This window comes from Cardiocondyla obscurior, linkage group LG15 (genome assembly GCF_019399895.1).
Source record: "Cardiocondyla obscurior isolate alpha-2009 linkage group LG15, Cobs3.1, whole genome shotgun sequence".
Lineage (NCBI taxonomy): Eukaryota > Metazoa > Arthropoda > Insecta > Hymenoptera > Formicidae > Cardiocondyla > Cardiocondyla obscurior.
This window is the reverse complement of record NC_091878.1, coordinates 970,520-991,270: the sequence shown is the minus strand read 5'-3', so window position 1 is coordinate 991,270 and position 20,751 is coordinate 970,520. Positions and strand designations below refer to the sequence as shown.

The 20,751-nt window shown below is 44.7% G+C and overlaps 1 protein-coding gene and 1 long non-coding RNA gene across 2 annotated transcripts in view; one reads left to right on the top strand and one right to left on the bottom strand.

The window, feature by feature from the left end:
• Window positions 1-2,410, top strand: part of LOC139108581 (ras-related and estrogen-regulated growth inhibitor) — a 29,456-nt gene extending 27,046 nt beyond the window's left edge. The window contains exon 6 of the mRNA XM_070667002.1: window positions 217-2,410. Coding sequence (XP_070523103.1) covers window positions 217-475 — 259 coding nt within the window. The 3' untranslated portion in view covers window positions 476-2,410. The remainder of the gene's footprint in view (window positions 1-216) is intronic.
• The window catches only part of LOC139108582 (uncharacterized), a 37,083-nt gene that overhangs the window by 1,383 nt on the left and 14,949 nt on the right, over window positions 1-20,751 (bottom strand). The window lies entirely within an intron of this gene.

Genomic DNA, 20,751 nt, shown 5'->3' with positions numbered 1-20,751 from the left:
CGATTTAACAACCGACGTTGATTTTCGCTTGGCGTGAAACAAGCCAAACGAGAGAAAACTAATCAGCGTTGATTATAAGAGATAACAATTAATAGAATTTACGCGTTATAGCAATATTTTAAGACAAATATCTTAAGCGTTTGGGGGAAAAAAAAAACTGAAGGCGCGCATTTAAAGGTATCGTTAAAGAGGAACCGACGGACGTTTCTGTTACAGGGAGGTGTGCGTGGACGAAGGGCAGCAGTTATCACTGGCGCACGGATGTCAATTTTACGAGGTAAGCGCCGCGGAAAGTCCCGCGGGAGCAGCGTTAGCTTTTCAGGCGCTCCTGCGAGAAGCGAGGTCTGTTCAGCTTCTGCGGGCGTTGCCGATCCGCCGAAAGCTCGGCGTGCACTCAGTATCGAGGGTCCTCGGGACGATTTTCGGCAAGAACACTACCAAGGATCGCAAGAAGAGGCCGTCGCTGAGTATATGACGCCTTCTATGCGCCCTCCTCCTCGGAGGACGAGACGAGCCAGGCAGGAGGACTGACATCGTCGTCCTCAGCAGCAACGTTTACTCCAACCGCTGATATCGTCTTCGCTGAGGACGTAGAATCCTGCCTGTGCCTTCCCGAAAGAACGAGCCTCTCTCTTTCTCTCTCTCTCTCTCTTCGAGTATCTCGACGAAAAATCCATTTGTCAATTATTATTATTATTATTAATTGACACTTTAGGAGTGCCGAATTGATCTCGAAGCGAGAGCGAAAACTCCGAGGACATAAGACTGATTTTCTGGCGTCGAGAAAACGGGGTCCAGACGACGCACTCTGGCAGTCTGCGGGGTATATTTAAAGGCCCTCATCGACATCTGGCAGCCGAGAGATACAGACTCCGTGAGGATTCCGATCGTGGAGGGCGACATTCGTTTACAAGAACAACTGTTTTGTGCGCCGCGAAAGAAACTTGGTGGTCGCGTGTGATTCTACCTTCAGTGGCGGGAGATAAGTGCGTCGACGGTAGGACTCAGAGATTGTTCGTGGTACGCACGAAAGAGTATTCTTTTTTTTTTTTTTCTTTTTAATATCGCGATAAGTTTTCAGTGATTACAAGTGACTGGCGAGTTGTTCCTGAACGACGTAGCTCTTAGACTTTTTGAGAATGATTATAAGGTTGCAAGTCGCAGTCAGGTTTTGCGAGTGGAACTTTTGCGGTCTAGGATACGCGATACTTGCACATCACTCGTTTAAGTTATTACATTGTTAACCCTAAACAGTACGTGAATATAATAAATGCTTTAGCTTTCTTCAACATTTAAACGCCTTGGACTTTTCAAGATATTTTTATTAATTTTTTTACGTAATTTTTATTTGTATATATATACATTTTTTTTTTTTTTTTAATTTGTTAAATGCAATTTGGAAATATTTCGTACTGTTTAGGGTTTATAGTTTATCTTCTTCGATGCTCCCGAACGAAACCCGTGAGTCTTTCAAATTCCGATATTCCCAGCAAATGGACGGGATACACACAATTCGATTCGATTTTCTGCCTATCGCCTCGATTGCATTCGACAGGTGTTGACAAGTGCTCTCATTGAAAGCGACTTTAAGGGGATTCTAAAGCAAAGGCCGCATTCTTTTCTAACGCGACTAATAACGCAAAAAAAAAAAAATTTACATTTTATTTTTATTTTCTGTATTACCAAAGATTTTGAAGATCTGCGAATTAAATAAAAATTTATTCTACAAAAAAAAAGAAAAAAAGAATATCGGCTTACTTTAGGATTCCCTTCATCAGCAGGGATGATTGATTCGATGACTAATGTTCCTAAAGAAAGTAGCCTAAGTGTAAATAGCGCACGTTCACTTACACTCTGCGGAGAGTCTGTTTTGGAGACTCGAATAAACATTAAGATTTATAGGTGAGAATATTAAGGAGTACGGATGTTCGCAATTAAAGCTTATCATTCGATTTATTTATTTCACATGACGAGTATTACGATCTCAACAGGAAACACGAAAAAATTTGAATCTCGAAAGAGGATTATGAAGCTTCTTTTAGCTTAGTTTCATTTTATCTGCATTAAAGTTTCTTGCGGACCGGAATGAACGATGAGAGACGGCTATTAATGGCTCGAAAATATATTAGCGATTGTTAGCGAATGGGTGTTTCGTCTGTCAGCGATGACGAGCCGATTATCGTCCAATTTATTATAGGAAGCGTGTTGTTTGCCTCTTTGCTAAGGTCTTTAATCGCGCGTGTTTTTTAAATCGTGTCTTTATTATTATTATTTTTTTTTTCTAGCATAGAGACTACGATCGACTTTTGAGGTAGTCTATAAAAGTGCCTTCCGGACAATGTGAGGTCCGTTACACGTTTTTGCCAGCGGCTGACGTGAGAGTTTTAATGGAGAAAAAAAAAAAAAGAAATGACTCTATTTACATTAACGTTTAAGAAAATTGCTAGTTAACGAGTTGTAAATTGCGCGAATTTTTTTAGCACGTCAGTTTCTAAAAAAAAAAAAAAAAATTTAATAATAATAAAAAAGATAAAAAGGAGAAAGAGCGTGAATCGCGGTCCTTCAATACCGGTCTGTTTGAATCCGAAACGATTCGGCTAGCGTCTCCCTTTTTCACGATACATTCCACTCGAAATTAGTTCTTTTTGCGTGTGTGCGAGAGTGAGAGAGTGCATGATTCGATTTCGGGCAGATGTCGATCGCTGTATTCGAAGTGCTAGTCACTTGTTATCGAGAGAGGATAAAAATAAAGGAGCGTCTTTTGTTAAATCCTTCCGTCGAGTTAAACTCCACTTTTTATTATCCATCCTTTTCCCGCGCGCTTTCTTTTCGCGAATCGTCGGCAGTTGTCCATGGTAAGTCAATTAATTAAAAGAAAGAATTCCAAAACAATTTTATTTTCGTAAATGCAAGATGTAATATGCGTATTTATATAAAATTAAACAATTGTGCTTTAATAAAATAATTAATTATTCTCGTTAAAAGTAAAATTTAAAAAAAAAAAAAAAAAAAAAAAAATTTTCTCAGCGTAGCCAAAGAAAATTCAACACTTGCCATATTGTTCTCTGCGAGCCAGCGATTGGCGTCACGGTCATAGATTTTCGTGAAAAGTCGGTCGGTCTTGCGTGCGAAATTAAGCGAGCCCGTCGTCGAATGACTAGCGATTCGGGCCAAGGTTTTGGGTGCAGCATGTGGCCCGCCTGTCTCCTCACGAGTCGCGGAATACAGAAATAAAATACGGCCCCCGATGTGTGCATTCCCTCGCAATGACGACACGATTGCCCGACGGGGAAAATTGCAAAAAAGAAGGAACGGCGGCGCGAAGAACGGCGGTATCGACGGAAACGAGTCGAATATATCTCGCGCGAAACGAGAGCCTTAAATTTCCAGCGATAGGAATCTCTCTTATCTAAGAGAGAAATTCCAACGACGGTAATATGGCCGACTAAATCACCGCGTAGCGGTTAATAACGCATAACTGCGATAATAAAACTTACCGAGAATTAATTCGCTCGGTCGTTTAGTTCTTCACTTCGGAAATTCCGCGAGAGAATGACCCAAGTGTGAGAAATGGAAAGTAGGAAGGGAAATAATTCTCGAACGGCATAGAGATATTTTTCATACGGTCGCAGCGCGGTCTAAAAAAAAAAAAAAAAAAATTTCCACGGCGGTGTTCCTGGCGCTTCTTCATAAGTGCGTCTCTAAATTAATTACTTGTCAAAAATATCGAATGCTGGGTTTCGGTTCCCTTCGGGTATCCAAACCCTCGGACCGTCCGTATATCATAAGCGACGGACCGTGTGGGTCCGTTTCGCGGCGCGAGACGACATTACGGCGAGGTGACAAGCAGGCACAAAGATTCGAAGGCCAGGGTTTAAGATTTCCCGGCCGCGGGTCTAACGTCTAAACGCTCGGGGGAATTCCTCTCGTGTTACCTCGCCGCCCGATGCCCTCCTCGTTCCTCAAGACAAACGATCCGGCCGCGCGGCTAAAACGACGTTCGGATGCCCCGTCGATTTATCGCCACGATGCGACGCGTCGGGATTGCGTCGCCTCGGAGACTTTATCGGTTTGCCCCACGCGACAACTACAATCTGCGTGTTTCACGCGAGAAATCGAGAGAGCTACGAGTCAAAGCCGAACCCGTCGAGAAGCTGTCAGCTGCTAATGAGATGGAAATGCATTAAGAAAGCGCCGAATTGAACGGCGGCTTAACCCGCGCCACCCGAGTGGGTGGTGCTATTACTCGCTAACGAGCGTAATTTAATCCCCGTGCCGATAACGATACCACGGGTCTTATCTCGTCGGTGCCGCCTGCCGGTAGTAAGAGACTTCGCGAAAAATCGTCAGTTCATGTTTTTCACTGACTCGATCAAACTTGTTTCTTTCTTTCGCCCCGGCCCTCGTTGAATCAACGCGTTCAGGCGCCATTGGCGACAATTAGAAATTCACCCGGCCACGTACTCGCGCGACGATGGACCCTGCCTGTCTAGATCCCGCGGGCTGTGACTTTCAACGAAGAGCGATATCAGGGAGCGACAGGGCGAAATCGTGGGGCACGGCACGGCAAAGAGAATCGCGACTCGCTATCGGCGAAAGCGACGATTTCCACCGGCGTTATCCGACTCGCGACGGTGAAAACGACGTTCAGCCGCAGCGAGGGGGGCAGAGAAGAAGTCCCGCCCCCCTTCCTTCGTCTTTTCGCGGGGCTCCGTCGTGTCACGAAGAATAAATCCGTCGACGTTTAGCTTCATCTCTTTTCGCGGGGAAACCTCGCGAAATAAAACTAAGCTACTCTCGCCGAAAGATATCGAGGTCAAAGTGCACTGGATTACGTTAGCCTAGTATTGTTCTCGAGCGATTTTTTTGAACTTTAATTTGTAAAAATATTTTTTGTACTATATTTTTTTTCCTTGCTCGTTTTATCGGTTTAAAAGGATGCTGTAAAAGTGATCCGCGGTCTCGCGAAAAAATGATAAAGTAGAATGACGTTTGAGAATGTTTCTACTCGCCGCAAAATCAATACGGAATCAAAGATTTATCGGGCGCGAATTATGACCGCCAGTTTGATATTCAGGACGATTGCGAAAACGCGTGTAACACGAGAATTAGATGACCACCGTTCAGCGGTAAATGTCGCTGGTCTCCTTTACGTAAGTCTTCGACTCCGCAATTTCTTACGTAAGTCTATTTTTTATAAAAGTTATTTTCCTCTGATTTTATCAGGAAACCAATGAAAAATGCACTCTTTGTAAATACACACGGTTTTTTTCTCCCCCTCGCAGATTTAAACGCCGATTTCGGAGCGTCAGAAAAGAATTTTTTTTTTTAAATACAAATTTATATTTTTACGTTTTTTAATATTTTTAATTATAATATTTCAATTTTAATAATTTTAATATTTAACAAGATTTTTAAACGAGTAGTAATAATGTAACCCAGATCGAACTCGAGATCGTGTGAAACGAAAACATTTTTCCCGTCGACCGCAGGTCTGTCTGAAATTCTATCCAAGAAATTTCGCGTCTAGAAGCCCTACGTCTTTTTTCGAGCGACAGTTTCCCAGACGAGATCCGCAGCTGCCGATCACCCGATCGCGTTGGTGTTGCGGGGGGAAAACGGTATTCCGCGTGTTGCTCGCTCGTGGCGTCGTGACTGCCAAGGTCGTAGGTCGACGGTTCTGCAATCGCTGCACCTTGCACCTCCGCCTTCGAAGGAAGGCAGAGGGAGAGCCCAGCCTCCCGCCGCGGCAGGGCACATCTGACCTCGGGAGTTTGAAATTTAATACGCGCACACCGGATTCCCCCGCGCGACCTCGATCGCAAGGATCTACCTAGGCCAGCCCTTCGGTAGATTATCCCTTAAAGGGATCCCGAAGATCACGGCGTGGCGCACAGAGAGGTCACGAGATTCGCGCTCTCCCAACTCGATTATCCGCCTCACAAAGAGCCTAAGACGCGCCTGCTGCACACTTTGCGTTGTAAAGCTGCCTCGTAGCGACGTTTTATCGTACAATAATGACATTTTCAAGGACGATTAACGTTAAACGGATTTAACGAAGACCGACCATTAACGTGATTGTTACAAAAATTTGTTTCATATGTTTTTGACCCAGGTATACATTTATAATAATTTCTTTTCTTGGTAGAGTAAGAAAGAAAAAATGATTCCTCTATCTCGGCATCTAATTTCTCCGAGGATCAGAAAATTAATTCTCCGCGTAATTTCGACACCCAAGAGACTGGAGTTAAGTATCATCCAACTGTTTCTAATTATCTACGCCTCGCTCGGTGTGGATCATCGTTTTGCGCTTGGTAAAATCGATTGACTCGTTTGTCCGCGGCTCGTAGATTACGTTAACATCTTCGACGCTTTCCGCTCGGTGCTTTCACCTAAACCTTCGCCGGCTCGCGAAACCCCGCCGTTTAATCGCGCGTGCGGTTGCGACGAGAGAGCGGTCGATCCGCGATATCAAACGGCAGGTCCATCGCCGAGTAATTGGCAAACGCCATTGTTTGTTCGCAGCCGAGGGAGAGAGAGAGAGAACGAGAGAGAGAAAGAGAGAGCGTTGAGATTCCTCGCCGGTAGATGATTGGCGTGCTTTCACCTAACTCCGCGAGCTGCCCATTGTCTTTAGCCGCGCTCTCGCACTTTTGCCGCCCGCCCGATCTATATTTATATGGGAAACGGCTCGAAGCGAGCACCGCGTATCTCGAGAGAGTATCAGCCAGGCCCCGACGAGCGAAACTGTGTAACGCCGCGACGAGATGTAATTTGCCGGGAGATGCAATCGTGACCGTATAATCGCGGGATGTAATAATCCGTCGGGTTAACTAATCGAGAGTATCGCGGTCCAGCGCCGCTGCAGCACTTCGAAGATGGGACGGGGGGAGCGATGCATCAAAAATTCTACCCCGCTTTACAGCTTTACCAGTTTTTAGGGTCGCCGTTTCACGAGCTGCTCGCATTTTCGAGCACGGCGCGAGATCGGCTTATCGGGTTCTTTTCGGTTGCGCGAGGCGCGGTACTCGAAGGAAACGCGCTGTTATCGCGATCGCTGCTTCTGGACCGGTGATAATTAGGAGCGATTACTTGCCGCCAGGACTTTCTACAATGAACAATGGTGATCGATAAAGTGGCGGTCGCCGCCTTAAATCGGGATAAATAAACGTAGAGATTATGGTTCTTTATGTAACCGACGGTGGCTACTTCCAGCCTCGGTCCGCTTCCTGATAACGGATTTAACGAGACATTTTATCCGAGCCAGTCATCATCCGGCGAATTGATTATACGATCCGTTTTGATTCTATATAATTTCAACGTAAAATATGACACGTCACAGCAGCCGTCGCACCTCTTCATTTTTTAATTAAAACAAATTTTTATTTATAAAATATTAAGTATAAAATATAATTACAAAGCTGTTTTAATACAAAAAATAAAATTAATTTTTCTTAATCTCTTTATTTTTTTTTTAAATATTATTTTTTTTATTTTTTTAATACGATTTATTGACGATCTAAAATTGATAAGACCTTTGGAGCTCATTGATTAAAGCGCCATATCATTTTCCCGGGTTGTAAAATAATTGCGCGGCGGACCGAGAACTTAGAAATTACCAATGGCGCCGGTTATCTCGACGTATCAATTATCGCGCCGTAATTACAATGAGCGCGAGAAATAGACGGCGGTCGGTGATGTAACTGGCGCGATCGTTCTCGCAGCAGTCGTTCAACCCAGTTCTCCAATTTCCAAGTAAAGGCGACGTAATCGGCTACAGTGTCGTGATTTCTATTTTATTTTCAGGCTGCTGTCATCATACGGGGCTATCGAATAATACGACCGTCGAAGGCGCGAGTTTTTCCGCGACTCGCCGGGAATCAGACGCGAATCGACTATAATCTGCTGCAGCGGCGAGATGCAAATCGCTTTCGCGTGGCAGAGCGAGAGAGATAAGTAAGACCGCCGCCGTAATTAGGCGCGAGTTTACGGCCGGCCGGCATATTTATTGCAAGCGAAATAAATTCGCGTCGTCGCAACAACCGGCGCGGCACGGTTTTCCCACGTGCGACCCGCTAGATTATTGCGCTCCAACGATTCTCCAGCGATAAAAAGCGGCGCATCGAAACCCTAATTACAACCGGAAGATTGAAATCATCGCAATTCAATTAACGCGAACAATAACTTATCCTTTCGATAATTTTATTATAAAAACCTTAACGGTATCGATTATGATTTTGAAAGTATAGATTTTTCTTTGAGAATTATGTATATATATATATATTTTTTAATATATTACTGTACTTAGAATAAAATAATTATTATTTTAAAATCCATCGTTTGTGTATTTCACTCCTATCCAAATTACCGGATTCCAAAATTTCCAAAAGAGTACATGCCCCGAATATTACGCCGAACATTAATATTAGAATGTATTACGAATCGGCAACTTGCGGATATGTGTTACCATAAAATACAATTATCTCGTTAGGTTTTATTCCATCAATTTAGTTTTATGGGGCTTGAATATCGGGAGCGTTTATCAAAGCCGATTAATTATGAGATTTACGAATTCAGTAGCGACGTAGAGGATTGACCGATAATCCGGAAATACGATTTACCTGTCACGACAACTCGCCGGATTAAGGACGTTAATTAGAGCGTTAGCGATAAAAAAAGAAAAAAAGAAAAAAAAAAAAGGTCTGCTTCGTTTAATTTTACCTTTTCGCGCGACCCGCTTTTCTAATCCTATAAATTTCTCGCCTGCACGGACGTTTATGGCGAATCGCGATTCGGAAAAACGACCGTAATCCTTGCGGTGCACCGTGCAGGTGGAGCGTAATGTTTAGATTTGCGCGCGCGTGCATTATTTCTCATTTGAATCGAGAAAGTAAAGGGAGAAAGGGCGGTATGTAGGACAGATAAATTTAATGGGATACACGTTTTTACTAGGACACTTCTTTTGACCTCTATTTCATATAAATCACACGATATATAATATTTTATTATTCACAAGAATCAAAATTATTATATATTTATTTTACTCGTCGAGGATGTAAAATATTGTATGTATTTTACTTTGTCTCTATGACCGGCAGTTATTTTATTAATTTAATTTTTTTTTACTTTATTAGTATTTTTTTATTACTTTAATTTTATTGTTACGTGGTTTTACTTACTTTAAGACGTTAATTTGTTACCAAAAACAGATCGGGCGCCCACGTTCGTAGTTGGGAAATATACTTTTACGGTGTCGCGTGTAGCCGGAGTAAAGCGGTGTCGGAGCGATGGAGTAACACGACGGTACCGTTTCCATTGTGGTCGACGTGTGCTTTTATTACGGCCTCCGAAATAGGCGAGGAACGGTATAATAACGATAAGAATCGAGCGAGTGGACGTTCCAACCGCGGCCCTCGGTCAATCATAAGGTTTTGAAGTTTCGAACCGAGGGAAGGAGGGGACTTTCTCTTTCTTTCTAGACTTGTCAGGCAGAATGCGAACGGTTTTCATTTTGGGACGCCTCCTCTTTCGGAGATTACGTAACGGATGCATTGTCGTATAATACGCGCCGGAAGCGCGTTAATTTCGAAAGGCAGTCGCGCTCACGATTGCAACGTATCTTAGCATCTTAAAATTTAATATCTAAAAGTACGTCCTTGAGGAAAATTGTATTTTAAATTTAAAATATGTAATTTGCATAATTGGAGAAACTTTATTTCTCAATTATGCAAATCACGTAAATTTTAATCTTTCCACCTTGTTACAAAAAAGAAAAAAAAAAATTTAAGTTGTATCTCGCTTTAAAATTTTTTCTTTACCTTTTTTCTTTTTCTAATTTAAAAGCGGAAATCGCTCCTAAAAATGAACTCGTTCAAATAAATGTGCATATTTCATTTTCTATTAGAGTTTAGGTAAAATTACAAGTGTCTCGGCAACGTGAGGCGAATAGAAACCAAGAACCGGTGGGACACAATGCAGATTTATTTACGCGTGGGGTATTATAAGAGAAAACTGAAAATGAACGGTGAGTTAGCGGCATACGTTCGCAACAGGGAAAACTGGCGACTCGCATGAGTGACCACGCAAGGTTTTCGGCACCGCCCTTTCGCCGATGCCGAGATCTCGTTGTCTCGGGCTGATACGGTGGCGGTTTCTACCCCGCGGCCGCGCGCGCGTTAATGCGATTTCCGCGTATTGTTTCTCGCGAGAGAACGGCCGTTCCTGCAAAAGCCGCTGCGAGATCGCGATTATATTGTTACCGCGGCCGTGTGCACACACCCGTGAGACCGGGCTGTCCATTATACCCGAATAAAATAGAGATGTACCGGTCTTATAACCGCGGCAAGTCGCATCTGGCCGGTCCGTCCATCGAAATTAAATTTTTTTATTTATTTAATTTTATTTTCTTATTAAATTATTTATTCTAAAAAAATTTTTTTTTTTAATAATTATTTAATTTTATATTATTCCTAAAAAAAAAAAAAAAAAAAAAAAAAAAAAGCTTTGACTTTGTGTCGCTGAGATAAAAAATTTTGGAGAGAAGAATGAACGAAGCTGCAAAAACTTTCAAGGATGGACAGACCAGACACTCTGGCTCTCGTCAGGAGGCCGAATTATTCTGTTGACGTAATTAACTCCGCTAAACTACGACGCGTACGCTGCAAGGTGGACCGGAAGATAATGTAGTTGTACGAAAAAGTGAACGGCGGAGAAGCTGGTTCTCTGGCTCGGTTCTAACGGTACGAACGGATCTACGAGAACGAACTCGCGATCGAATCTACGGGAGAGAAATAACAAATCGTGCGATCGAAGGCGCTGAAAAGCGCCCAACGCTCCTCTCCTTCTGCTCGCTCGTTTTCCAGATCGTTTATGGTTGGCCTAGTCTAATCGCGCGAACTCCGGAATTATGCGTAACCGTTCGCGATCGCGCGGCGGAACCTCATGATACTGGTTTTCTTTCCAGTTCCGTCGCACACGCAAATGCCTCTTCGGGCACATAAACCTGTTTTCGGAGCGGTTTAACGCGACTTCGCGCCGCTTATCCCCAATTCCCAGTCTGCTGAATATTATCGCGGACAATCGCGCACCTTCCGCCGCTGTAACCGAGAGCTTGTCACCGTTATTAACGTGTCATTTAAAATTAATTGGAGAATAATGCCCGCTCTTGCCCCGCTCAGCTCGCAGAAAAGTGTTCGTATACTTTACTCTGTTTACGCTCGCGGGAAATAAACCGCCATTTCATTTGGAAAGACATCGGTAAGAAAGAAATTTATTTCGCGTTTCTTTTTTAAACGACGAGACTGGCGTCCCGCATATCGCTTATAAAAGTAATGCTCGTCGTTTACTGGTGAAGGAAGGGTTAATCACCGATTCTCGCGTTGCGTAAAGTGATAGGCGCATGCCGCGAAGTCGACGTGACAGTCGGGGAAGTCGTTGAAATTAAATAGCCGTCATCTTGCAATAAACGAACGGATTGGGATAAATTAGATATTAATTATTTTAGAATGTAATATTATTATAATTATTATACAAATAAAATAATAAAATATTAATATTAATAATAATTAAAACAAATAGTTCTCGTAAATTAAATGCCGCAGAAAATGCCACCCATGTCGACGTAAAATTTTAGCGAGAACACTCGACGTCGTGAATGCAATTACAAAAAAGAGTGGCTGAGTTCTCTTCGCAAAGCAAACGTTTAATTCGTCCCGTCGATTTCTGGCAAATAACAGCCGTTCGGTTGCGGCGGTTTCCCGATTGTTATTTTTTACGCGCGGCGAGTGACCCAGAAACATATTATCGCGACACGCGGCGACCCACTCCTCGCGTTACACGCCCGGCGATCCGGAATGATGCGCGTCATTATCATCGACACCCATCCCGAACGTCATCATCATCGTCGCATCGCGCCGTCAACGAGGTTCCTTCTATGTCATCACCTATAATTAACGTTACATCACGCGGCCTACTTTTAACCACCCGAGATACTCTCGGGAAGCGTGTAATTTGTTTATGAGAGAAACGAATAATTAGCGCAGGCCGCTTCGACTCGCAATCGCTCGAAACACATATAAACTATACAGAACGAAACGTAATCGGCTCTTTTTTTTCTCTCGCCACCGCGCAATTTCGGTTCGCGATTCGGCGAACGAGGGCTCCAAGGATCAATCGATTTTTATTCACGCATTTTCCTATGCTGCATAAGAAAAATTTCATATTTTAATAAATGACTAGAAATTATTTTTAGTGACAATTTACGAGCGTGTAAAAGAAAAAAAAAACTAATTAATGCGACCGAAGTCGCGGTGGTCATTCTGGCGTTGCGGTTTTAAGGAGAACTGTTCCTCGCGACCTGCATACAGATTTTTCCCCAGGAATCGTCCTGCTTCCCCGCGACCCGAACGCGGGTGACCGCATCTTCTCCCTATCAGTCCTCTAACGGTAAAAGCGACCGACCACTGCATTTGCGTACACGGGGGCCCCACGCCGGCTAACGGAGTTAATTAAAATCGTTAAAAATGGCTCTGTCCCTTACAAGGATCGCCCGGCACGAGTGTCCGAGAGCGGTGGTTTTACTAGCCTGCTACCACGCAAAAATGGCGGCGTGCTGCGGTTTGATCTTAAGGAATCCCGTGTCCGATCCGTTAATTAACGTCGAGTAAGGCTTCCCAGGGGAGAAAGGGAAGATCACGTTGTTATCAGGCTTGTATATGAACGCGGGTGCGCGATTCCGAACGAGACCCGAGAGATAAGAGTGCCGCTGATTAATCGGCGGGCTGACGTGATTGCGAATCGAGCGTTATCGATTTTCCCACCCCGACTGCTATCAAAAAAGCCAGGTTGGTTTACGCGACGATAATTGTTCACGAACATTATCTTTATCTTTACGATCTTTTAAGTTCCATCCAACATCCTGCAATTTACTAGCTACTCTCTCCGTCTTAAAGTCTAATAGAAAATCTCGATATCTTTATTCTTACATTCGGTGATTTTATTTTTAAAAATATCCATTTAATTTTATTATTATATATATTTTAATATTCACGTAGATTTTTTTTCAATTTAATAAATTATTTTTATTATTTTTTTTTAATTTAATTTTTTTTTTTTTTTTTTTTTACAAGTTCATCTATCCTTGGTATACCGCGGTAATTTAGGTACTCTCAAGCAATTATTTCACAGCATGTTTCACGATACTAATAGTCACTTGCTTCAGAGGAAGGATAATATTTTGCGTCTCGTCTATTTTACGGCAATTGCGAACCCGAAATAGGAGCCTCGTTGGACATTGTCGGCCGATGGACTCTTGAACGCTGACGTTCGTTACGTCTAAACAAATAACGAGATAAATCCAGCCGTTCCGCGACGAATATAATATCAAACTCTATACGAGGCGCAGTTACGCCGGCGGAACTTCCAAAAATAATTTCACGTTACCGAAATAATAGCCCGGCGGAAAATTCGCCTCGGCCTCGCGGAAAGTCTATTTTCATCATTTATTTTACTTACTCCGGTAATAAACTCCCACTGAACTTTAATTCACGATTTAGGTTCAATTCGATTTTAAATCGCCGAAGGCGACGAAGGAAATATCTGCGACTCTTCCGTATAAAGTTTTAAATTTTAAACACGGTATTAGGATCGGAATACGGAATCAAAATAAAAAAAAAAAAAAAAACCTTAACTTCTTTTTGCATTGACTAATTTTGCGATTACGTTATTAATAAATATTTTATTTTACATCTCATTTTTATTATGTGCCATTGTTTGCCGGGCGTTCTCCACCTCAATTCCGGAGTCACTGAGTGAGACTGGGCGATTCTCGGGATTCGATAAGGGCTTATTAATAACTGCAAGCGCGGCGGGCATTTTTCTTTTCGCGTTCACTTTCACTTCGACTTTAAAAAGCAGGAAGTAGACGAAAGAAGAGGCGCTTCACGACCGGTTTCGTCTTCAGGCATTTTCAGGCCCGTGGCCGGCATTGTAATAGATGCTCATATAAGGCACTATCGAGAAGTGGGCCATTCTCTCATTCATCCCGACTTTATTTATCCTTTTGATCGTGGCGTGTCTACGAGAAACGGTAGCAATATCCCGCAACGTCATTTGCATACATTTTAACCTACCCTTTTCATTTTTCTACAAGTGACGAACGATAAATTACACGAAACGATTGAAAATCACTCAATACTCGACCGCCCGTTTCTTGTTTTTTTTCTTTTTTTTTATATTAACCCTTTTTCTCTAGTCGCGATGATGATCGAAAATTCGGAAGAACCGTTTATTTATTCGCTTATTTTTCATCCTGATGAGGTAAACTCGATGTCGTTCTCTCGAGATAAAAATTCAAACGAACGGCGTTCTCGCGCGGCAGGAAAAAGAAAGAAAAGTGTCGCACGGTAGCAATTAGCAGACACGTAAGTGGTCGCCCCCGGCGACACGGAGAGGTCCCGGGAGGGAAAGGGTGCCGGCGAGGAAAGGGCCCTCGGGCAGCAAGGGGTAACGGGGGGATTTAGTTATAGTCTCCCTATCTCTTCCTCCTTTCTTCCTCCGGCGTTGCTCACTTCGGCGTTCCCTTCGCCAGCCCACGCGAGGCAACCGCCCTTTTAACATCGCCGGTATTCGCCTGATTTATGAATGCCCCGGCTATATTTAACAGCGTGTTCGCCATTGAAGACATGCCTTAGGCGCAGGGCGCGCGAAGTGGAGAGGAGAGGATCGTAGCCCGCGCGAGAGAAAAGAGAGAGAAGGGACAGGGGACAGAAAGAAGAGGCCGGGGCACACCGGTACGACGAGCGAGCGTGTAATCCCTGTAATGAAGGAACCTACACCGTCCGGATCTCCGTCCGGATCTGCGTCCGGGACGCAGGAAAGTGTCACCGGGCTCTATTGAGCTTTCGACATTCGTCCCGTCTTTGAAGTTATTTATAATAAATTAATAAACGTATTCAATAAATTAATTATATATTTCTGATACTAAACCGCAATACTATTTGAAGATTCTCGAAATAAAGGGGTGACGCGCGTTAATTAGAGCCGAACCGTTTTTCGCCTATTGACGCTTCATGGTTTAATTAATGGGCAAGTGTCGGGACGAGAGATGGGGAGAGAAACGCGCGTCTTATCGGCGTTCTCCCGAGCACGCTGATGCCGTCCCGGGGCCTTGAAGGAGCTGGTTCTATCGCGATCTACATAGTTGCATAACCTGAAGCCGGCTATCGATGCTCTCGAAGGCGAGCGACCGCGCGAGCGACTGGTGTATCACAATCTCACTCGAGGGGGGCCGAGTCAGAGCCCGGGCGAGGACCAAGGCGCGATGAGGACGGTGCACCCGAGCCCGATGCCCGATAACAGACCCCGGCACTCCACCAAGGGAACCATCTCGTTCTCCCAGTTCGGTGCTCTCCTCCATATTTCGCGCGTTACGTCACCCCCGGTGGGAAAAGGGAACGGGGGACCGTCGCGATCGGAAGCTAATTGAAAACGCGCGCCTCCCTCGACACGGGACACGATCAATTTCGCGCGTAATTGATTCCCGACGCGTTGGAAAGTTTCGCGAGGATGAGTTATGGCGAACGTGCATCGGGGGTCCGTACTCCTCCCTTCCCGCTCCCTCCTACCGCACGGTGCTCCTCGCGATCATGCCGCGGATGCGGGCGATGATTTGCTGCCACGCGGTTTAATTGGGGCCCCGGCATTCGCGCACGGCTCCTTCTTGCGCGGCTCTGCCTACCGGCCACTCTCGCTTTCGCGGCCAGGAGATCCCTCGTTCGCCGCGGGACGTAGGAAAAAGAACCGCCGTTCAACTTTCTGCGACGCGACTTCCGCATACGGATGCACGTAAAGGGCCGTGCACATTTGCATTGGAAATTCGGATGTTCGTTCGTTTATTTTTCTCCACCATAGAGACACTCCCGCCTCGTTGGAAATTATTTAGTAAGGACAGATACTTTATTGTTATTGCGAATGACTTATTGATAAGCACCTTACTTTTTTTTCTTTAATTTATATTTCTTATACGTATTATTTTAATGTAATTTAATTTGATTTTATTTCATCAACGTCGTATAAGTTTAGAAGTGAATTAATTAAATTATTTTTTTAATTGCTTCTAATTTTACATTCAATTTACTATTTTTATCTGCTAGTATCATTGTTATTCATTTTTTGATAATCACATTTTGGAAGATTAAATTTCTAATCGCGCGGCTGGCGTGTGCAAGGCCCTTTAACTTTAAGTCGTAGGGACGACGACGTGGGCGCTCTCTTCCCCGTCCGTCGATTTTAATAAGGCAGAAGACGACGACGCTGACGACGACGACAATGAGGAGACGCGGTTATGACGACACGAAGGTAGATGCCGTAAAACCGGGTGATAAAGATACGCGTCGCTCGCTCGTCCTGGCTATCCACCGCGGATATTGTTATTAAGTGTCGTAAAGTTTACTGCGGCGACTTTGCACCGTCGTGGCGAGTGTGGGTCGCGGGCGAATTCATTGTGACCCTCGACGTTTTTCCGGCGAGCCCTTTATCGCGTCCCCGTGACTCTTAACCAGTTTTTCCGAATGAAAAAAGTATTAAAAAAAAAAAAAAAATTTTAACAATTTTCTTTTAACTTTAACAATTTTTTTTTTTTTCTTAATGAACGTGGACAATTTAGAAAATTATACGGGAATCCGAACGAGTTTACTTAGACGCTACATTATCATGACATTATTGATTACGTTGATATAGGTCGCGCGTTTATTAGAGGAAAAACAAGCTCGCCGGTTCCGAGACACTGCCGCGGGTTTTGGGTCAATCATTTATCCTCGTTGGCGCTCCTGTTCGAGAAAGTATCATTGATAATTATGCGCGTTGCCCGTTAACTTTGATTGGCACGTTGTTCCGTTGTAATGACGCGGCCGAACTGATCGATCATCGGCTACTGCAATTGCAGCCACAGACAGCGTTCTCGCGTCCAGTCGGTGGCCTGCTTCCTCGCGAAGCTTTTGGGTGGTCTAAATTGCATTTAAAGCACCCATCGCTCGCGGGACCCGTAACAAAAATATCTCGCTTGACTCGCAAACATCTTTATTCGCGTAGAAATTCGTTTAAAAATAATTTATCATACAAATAAATAAATTAAAAAAAAAAAAAAAAAAAAAGTAAAGTTGACAATAAACTGAGAGGAGATTAACGGATGGACTTGTTGCTTCATACGATCGGCAATCTTTCTCTCTCTTTCTCTGGCGATCGTGCGCGCGGCCGAGTGACGTTCCCGGTGCGTTTCCGCGGAACCGGTGTTCTTTGTTGAAGGGACATTGATTAATGCCGCGTCGGCTCACTTTGCCGGCATTAGTCTTGGCTCTCATCTTCATTATAGTGTCACGGGGCTAATCCCGACGCCCATTCACGCGATCCACGGAGTTTCGTCGCGCGAGCGCGTCCTCGACAAAGGCCCGTTCTTCTCGGACTCACGGAGAATGCGCCTTCGCCTGCGAGTCGTCGCGCGCCTCCAACAGTCATTACAAACATCGGATTAATCTCGCTGCGCGACCCTTTTCTGGGTGGTCGCGCTTACGCGAAATCATAATAGCTCCTATTCCACAATGGGCCCTCGTAATCGGATAATATATACCTTTTAACTTTCGCGATCTCCTCTCCATTCTCACCGCGAGTAAGGACGTTCGGCGCGCGAATTAGTATAAATTAAATTAAATTATCCGTGAAAGGCATGCGAACTTGTCGCATCTCCGCCCGTCGCAATTTATTTAAATAATAATAACGATAACGAGCAAATCAAGAAAGATTTGCGCCGATTGTGCTTTCAGATAATTAACGGTGTTTTATTTGTATTAGTAGACTTGCGCGTAAATTTAATTGCATCCTACGGCCGCGCGTTGTGCCCCGGCTTCGAAGAGACCGCTCCCTTCGCCCTCCGCGCCAAGCTGGAGAATAAGTCTCCCCGCGGATCGTAAAGCCGTCGATAGCCGCTGACATTTCGAGCGCGAGACAAATTGTAAAGGCGATCCTATCGGCGACCGGCGTGAGAAACGGTGAGTTCCTGCGTCAGACAGCCGGCGATAATCCGCCGAGAGTTTCTCCGCCGCGTGCAACATTTTATTCGGCGAGGCCGCGCGCATTTGAATCCACGGCGCCGACAGTCGCCGTTCGCGAAGGGGGGGCCAAGGGGGGAGAAGGTGGAGGGATACCGTTACGACTCCGCGATCGTTAGGTCCGTATCGGGATAGAGATTAAAATTGCGATTAAATTGGAATTCGAGCCGATCGGTAGGAGAGGAAAAGCAATATCTGGCTCGGCGAACTTCGACCCGTCAAATTTCCATCCGTACCCGATTTTAATCTCCGGTCTGACACGGGCTTTACCCGCGCCACTGAAATACTGCGCCGTCTGGAAAAAGCGATAACGTCGGGCCGACTGTTTCCGCGATCGCGAGATGCAATTATATCTTCCATTTCGAAGTTCCGGGCTGCGCCGAGACTCCGTTGACGTTTAATTTTCCAGCCACGAGTTTCTCACGTCTTGCCGGTGATTAGACGGTGCATTGAGACCGCTTAATTGAACTCGCGCGTATCGACAGCTTGCCGGGGAAATTTCCGTGAAGAATGCGAGACGCGAGGAGCTCGTCTGACATACTTTTATCGCTTGCGCCGCGGCTTTTGATCATTGAAAATTCGATGTTCTCGCGGCGAATAAAGGGTACATTTCCGCCCCTCTAAGGACTCCCCTGTAATGCTCATGATTATCCCAACTGCATTATACTCCGCGGAATTATAAGGCCGACGAAAACGCATTCCCATGCACGTTATGCGAGACGAAACGTCGGATTTCTTTTTGGCGCCTCGCCCTTCGCCCTTTACGAAATTTCTCGGATATCGACGTGATCGTACGGATCGATTTCTTTCCGGAGGGAAATTGAACTCGCACCGCGAGAGAAAAATTCAGCTTCAACTACAACTTTATTATATTTTTGATAATAGATATAATTGACTTAATTATTTTTATTACTGTAATAATTGAGTTGACTTTAATATTAATTTGTTAAAATTATTATTAAATTGGTCTCCATATTCCTCCAGTTTCTAGAACCGATGTAACTTTTGTCGTTTCTCTGCCGAATAATTTTTTAATTGCGCGTCGCGCCCGATTGTAATCGATCGATGCGACAGATTAAAATTACGACGTACAGCGCAAAGCAAAGAACACGGCACTTCACTTAGTGAAACAAATATGTGAATAGCGAACGACGTGTAGATCGGGAGTTGGACGTCTACATCTGCACGTTTCTCGCGGTGAAAACTTGGTCCAAGGTTGGTGGCCGACAGGTCGGTCTTAATGACGGCGGGGTACACTAATATTGATACGGTGCGAAGGGCAACACTAATTGCGGAGTCGAGAAATACTACCGCGCGGCGTATTAGACCCGCGAATTTGCATATCAAATACAGATTTCGAGAGTTCCGAGAAATTGTGATCGACGATAAAAAATGCGGAAGAGGGAAAGGAAAACTCGCCGGGGAAAAAGTGCCAAGTCAAATATCGAGATCAAAGTCCCCGCGTCTAAAAATAACAGGCCTGCGTCGCGAGATCTTCTACCTCGAGGAGTTAATACTCGTTTCGCACTTTTTACACGCGATACCTAAGATACCGACCGGCACCTTGGCCAAGGTCGCCAGGCTGATTTGGAGAAATCGCTGTGATAGCGCGCACGTTCAAGTAACGCGAAATTCCCGGCTCGTCGGCAGAAATCGAGGCCTCGGCGACGCGATGGCGGCGAATTCATTGGCGCCATGAAGACAAAGTCGCGCTGCCACACCGCAAATATTGAATTTTGCGGCGACACAGCCGCGTTTAAAACGTCCTAGGGCCCCCACGGCACCGATTCGAAGAAGGCCCTACCTCTCCCTTTGCCTCCCTCGCTCTCTGTAATTTGTCGGAATAACACCGCAGCGTCGCGGAGCAATCTGTAAGGTCCTCCGCCGTAACCGCGAAATGTACTCGCGAACGAGCGATTCGTTGCCACGATGGTCTCGAGGAGCGCGCTCGGGGGCGCGAGAACGACGAGATTATAATAATTTAGGCGCGCAATTGCCCGCGGACGCAACGACCCGGGGGATGCGATTATTTGCGGATTTAACCGGCCGAGGATGTAATCACTTAGGGGTGTAACAACGCGAGAATGTAATAATCCGACGGCGCGCTTTCTGAGAATGCGATAATCGAAAAATGTATGGGAATAAAACCGCGTCGTTGTTCGGTCTAATTATAGAAACGAAAGCTAAATATTTAATTTATCTCGATGGAGGAAAAAAAAACTTGTTATCGGAAAATTTTTATTTATTGATTTATTATTTTTTTCTTTTTAATTTAGTTTTTGATAACTTGACGCGGGAAAAGCTGGAAAATATACTCGCTGGATCTTGACCCATAATTATCTCGAGATAGGGAAAGGCGGGTCGCGATAGCAATCTATTCTCCGATTTTCGCATCTCGTACGGCCGACCGAGTGCGTTATGTCGACGACGAGGCGGTCGAGAATTGCGAAACCAGTCCCCGCGAAGTCCCACAACGTTATCCGTCCCATGCGTTTCTCACTTCGCGCGTTTTATCCAGTCTAATGTGCTCCCAGCGAAACTTAATTGAGGAAGTAATAAGGTTATAAGATAAAAACTTGAAACCCACCGCGATTCTTTTTGCCGGCCGCCTGCTTGTCTCCTTTTTCTCTCCCTCTTTTTATCGACCCGG